Source organism: Lygodium microphyllum, chromosome 9 (genome assembly GCF_053477565.2).
Source record: "Lygodium microphyllum isolate KBCC chromosome 9, Lygodium_microphyllum_v1.1.10, whole genome shotgun sequence".
Classification (NCBI taxonomy): domain Eukaryota; kingdom Viridiplantae; phylum Streptophyta; class Polypodiopsida; order Schizaeales; family Lygodiaceae; genus Lygodium; species Lygodium microphyllum.
The window spans coordinates 108,568,490-108,572,451 of record NC_141143.1 but is presented as its reverse complement, the minus strand read 5'-3'; the positions used below and the strand labels follow the sequence as shown (position 1 = coordinate 108,572,451).

General features: G+C 41.8%; 1 protein-coding gene across 1 annotated transcript; it reads left to right on the top strand.

The window, feature by feature from the left end:
* The first annotated feature begins 556 nt into the window (after positions 1-556).
* On the top strand, positions 557-2,204 carry LOC148031409 (uncharacterized). The gene is made up of 4 exons (XM_087685748.1): positions 557-761; positions 868-1,770; positions 1,867-1,968; positions 2,061-2,204. Exons 2-4 carry the CDS (start codon positions 1,351-1,353, stop codon positions 2,115-2,117), a joined length of 579 nt encoding a protein of 192 aa, XP_087541874.1. The 5' UTR covers positions 557-761; positions 868-1,350; the 3' UTR covers positions 2,118-2,204.
* The last annotated feature ends 1,758 nt before the right edge of the window (positions 2,205-3,962 follow it).

The window sequence follows — 3,962 nt, the reverse complement described above, 5'->3', positions numbered from 1 at the left end:
TGGGGTGTATTGACAAAATGCGCTCCACAATGGACTGTGGTGTCATGGCAAGGTTTGAGCAAGAGAGCCGGCGACGAGCAACGGATCCAAACACGGTTGTGGATGAAATGGAGTATTTTGGGAACTTGCAAAGTATTATTACGGTGGATAGCTTCTCCATGATACTATTCGATGTGCAGTGGTTCAAAGTGGTACTTGGAGGAGCTGGAGCAACAGTTCGACGAGGTCCATCTAGATTTCTCGAATAGATTCCGAAAAAAAAGACGTATTTGCACGATACCTTTGTGTTGCCGGCCCATTGTGAATATATGCATGGAGTCATTTGCTTGCTAATTGTATTATGACATGGTTTATGTCACAATGATTTGAACTCTCTTGTACGTGTTTGTGAACATGTAATCTTCTATCCAAACCCCCAATAACCTCGATGGTGGTATGTTATACTTTCAACTCTTCGAAGTGCGAGAGTATATGATCAAAGTGATGTTTCAAGCATAGATAAAGATAATATGCAAATAGAGGGGTCGATATTGCAAGGGATGGAGGCCGTCGAAAGCTTGGAGCTAGCATCGGCTAATAATGATGGAAATACAGGAGTCCAAGAATTCTTTGAGAACGAGGCGGACTCATTCTTTTGTGGTGACATGTCTATCAACCTTCCAGTGTATGCGGAGTTGTGTCAGGAGATTAATATGGGACCATAGGATACTTCATACTTGGAGCATCCACTTACTCAATTCGTTGACCAATCGCTTATAAGGGTACATAAGATATGCATTTTAAGTGAAATTTTTTAAAAATGATTTATATTACAGTGCTTTGTATGATTTAAATTGATTATTTTAATATCATTTTTTATCTGTGCAGGTGATATTTTCAGGATGAGTCGAGAGATAAGCGATGAGGAGTTACAGGACATCTTCGCACGCATGTCTCCAGACCAGATCACCAGATTTAGAGAGATGGCAGACCAGGAGCTGTCTCGTTCTTCGTCAGGGCGCTCTGCTAGATCTGCTTCAGTGCAATCGGATGCTTTGGCTTCGAGTAGACGATCTCGACGCTCACGACTTGGGCCAGAGGGAGGGAGTGCATCGAGATTTGTCACCTCCAGGATTTGTCACACCTATGGGGACGTCTACTCTAGTTACTTCGGCTTTTGTGCAGCCGTCAGCAACAGGTGGCACCCCTTTGGGTGCCACTCCGAGAGAGATTACCCCCGTCGGTACACCGGATGCAGAGGGGTCTCCTGGATATGCCTAGGAGCGTGAATGCAAATGGGAGAGGATCCATCTTAGGTAGACTCCTAGGGGTTATGGATATCTGGTCGATAGTAGGTCAGGAGCCATCATCATGAATGATGAGGGGAGGAGGGTGATGGCTCGCATGAGAAAGTTGTGTCAACAAGTTTTTCAGCATAACGTCTTGGATCATTGGAAGAACATACCGGAGGGGAGCAAGGACTACATAAGAGTATCCTTGTACGATGAGTTTTTGGTGCTAGCCGCAGTAGATAGATTCTCTACGGGCTGGATGATGGATTGCATGCGTGCATACATGTCACATAGACGATTCGACGCATGCAAGGCAATCAAGAGTGGAACTGCAAAGCTCGAGTGGTTAGATACAAACGACTGGCGCCGATTGAGGGAGGAGGCTACAGATTCTCCAGGATGTTGGAGTCAGCAGCGCGAGGCGACGAGGGTACAACTCGAGGCCGGAGTGGTCTATCATCTTGGGAGTGGCCGCCACATGACATATTTAGAGGACTTTGTAAGTTTTTCTTTTGTTTTGCTTGTTTGTTTTTTAAAAATATTCTTTGTAATGACAATCATGTTTCTAACACTTAACATTTTGTTTTCTTTGCAGCACTCCAGTACAAATCGCGATCCGTCTGGCCTTGAGACTCGATATGCAGAGAAGCACGGTATCAATGCATTGATCGACCGATTGTATAGACGTGGCGGCCCTGTAAGTCATGCATCTTTCTTGTCCGTAGTTACCATGAGATATTTGAATGCATTATTGTATGGTGGACTGATGTGTTGTTTCTTTTTTTGCAGAGTCCGTTCGATGCTCCTTTGCAGCGGAACGAGCTTTTGGGGGACGAGGATGTGTAGTAGCTCGCTCTTGGATTCCTGGAGCTCACACACCTTTATTTTTGAGTCACCTGATTTATAGAGACATGTTCTATATATTAGTGATATCCTGTCATGACTGTAGTAATTGCTTTTTATGCGATCATGTATTTATTTCATGTATCAGTTTTATGATTTCAGTATACATTCTTTTTGTTTGCAAGCGCATTGTAGTCAGTAGTGCAGAAACTATTTTGTATGGCTCTCATAAAGCACACAGTGCTATATGTGGCAGGGCAGCTTGCTGCCCTGCCACAAAATTTTTTTAATCCCTGTTACCATCGCTATTAGCGTTGCAAATTTTACTGCTCGCGTCGCTATTGGCGTTGCTATGCACATCGCAAACCGTCGCTATCAACATCGGTATTGGCGTCGTTATCAGCGTTGTATTTGCAACGCTGATAACGATGCCAATAACAGCACTAATAGCGACGCCAATAACGATGTTTCTATGGCGTTGTTAATAACGACGCTTTTTGCGACTGTATTTTCGTCGCTTTAAACGTCGGTATAAGGCCTATATCTTGTAGTGCATGCGTACATACATGCACAAGTGTGTACACACATGCACACACAAAGGTGCACATAGATGTGATAGTGGAGAGAGTGTATACTATCTAATGATGACCACAAAACCCTACATGGCCTTTTCTCTTCTCTTCCTCTTTGTGTTGCACTATCCAACTTGGACCTCACCTCTTTTGGATAAGGGTTTAGTAATGGACAATCATCTAACTATGTTGAACATCCTCTTGCCAAACTGAGGAGATGACACTTGTAGGCCATGTGCTTTCTACTCTTGTTGCTTTCATGATTAACATGACTTACTATGTTTGCACTCAATAACACTCATATGATTGGCATTCAACATTCCATAGAGATGATGGCTTATGATATAACAAAATAATGCAATTGTGATGCTACTAGGTAGCTACTTGAGCATAGAGTGTTCACAAAAAATTCATGTTTGATGTCATGTGAATTGATAAATTTGGAAGAAAACCTTGAAAATATTTAGCTCAAGGTTTCTTTATTTGCATAATCTAGGATGGTTGTAGTTTTATTATGATTTAAAAACCTATAAGAGTTGCGAAAATGCTTGCAAATTGTCAAGGTTGAAGGTTTTTGTATTAGGTCTAAAAAATGTTTTCCATAAACATTGGGGTCACACTATCCTACAAATATCCAAGATATCTCCAAATAGTTGTGTGCATACTCACACTTCTACCTTCCATGTCTACAATACCTTTCAAGTATTGGTACAAAGTTGCACATTTGTGCATCCATTATGCAGACAACTAGTAGCTTTGGATGCTAACTTCAATTTTAGCCTTATACTTATGTTGCTTTGCCACCACAATTTCACAAGGCATACATTGCTAGTTGTTAACCTCAAGAATCTATACTTCAAGATGGCCATCCTCAAGGCTACCAAATGTATACTTATTTTGAGTTTTTGCAAATAGTGTGAGCCTTACAATTCAAAGCTTTATGTCTCCTTTATACTAGGATAGCACGTCTAAATATCATGGCCTTTCTCTCAAATTGTCTAGCCCTACCTTCATCACCACCTGTAATTACATTGTGACTACTCTTCACTCTACAAAAAAGCTGATAGTATAGGCTCTCTTTCTTTCACACACACACACACACACACACACACACACACACACACACACACACACACACACACACACACAATGCGTGTGTATTTTCATTGGATTAGCAACTCAAACGATATAGCCTTGGCCCATATTAGGGGAGATTTGGACTCAAGTTTGGGCCTTTTAGTTTTAGAGAAAGAAAGTCTCTCAACCAAAAGGGGAA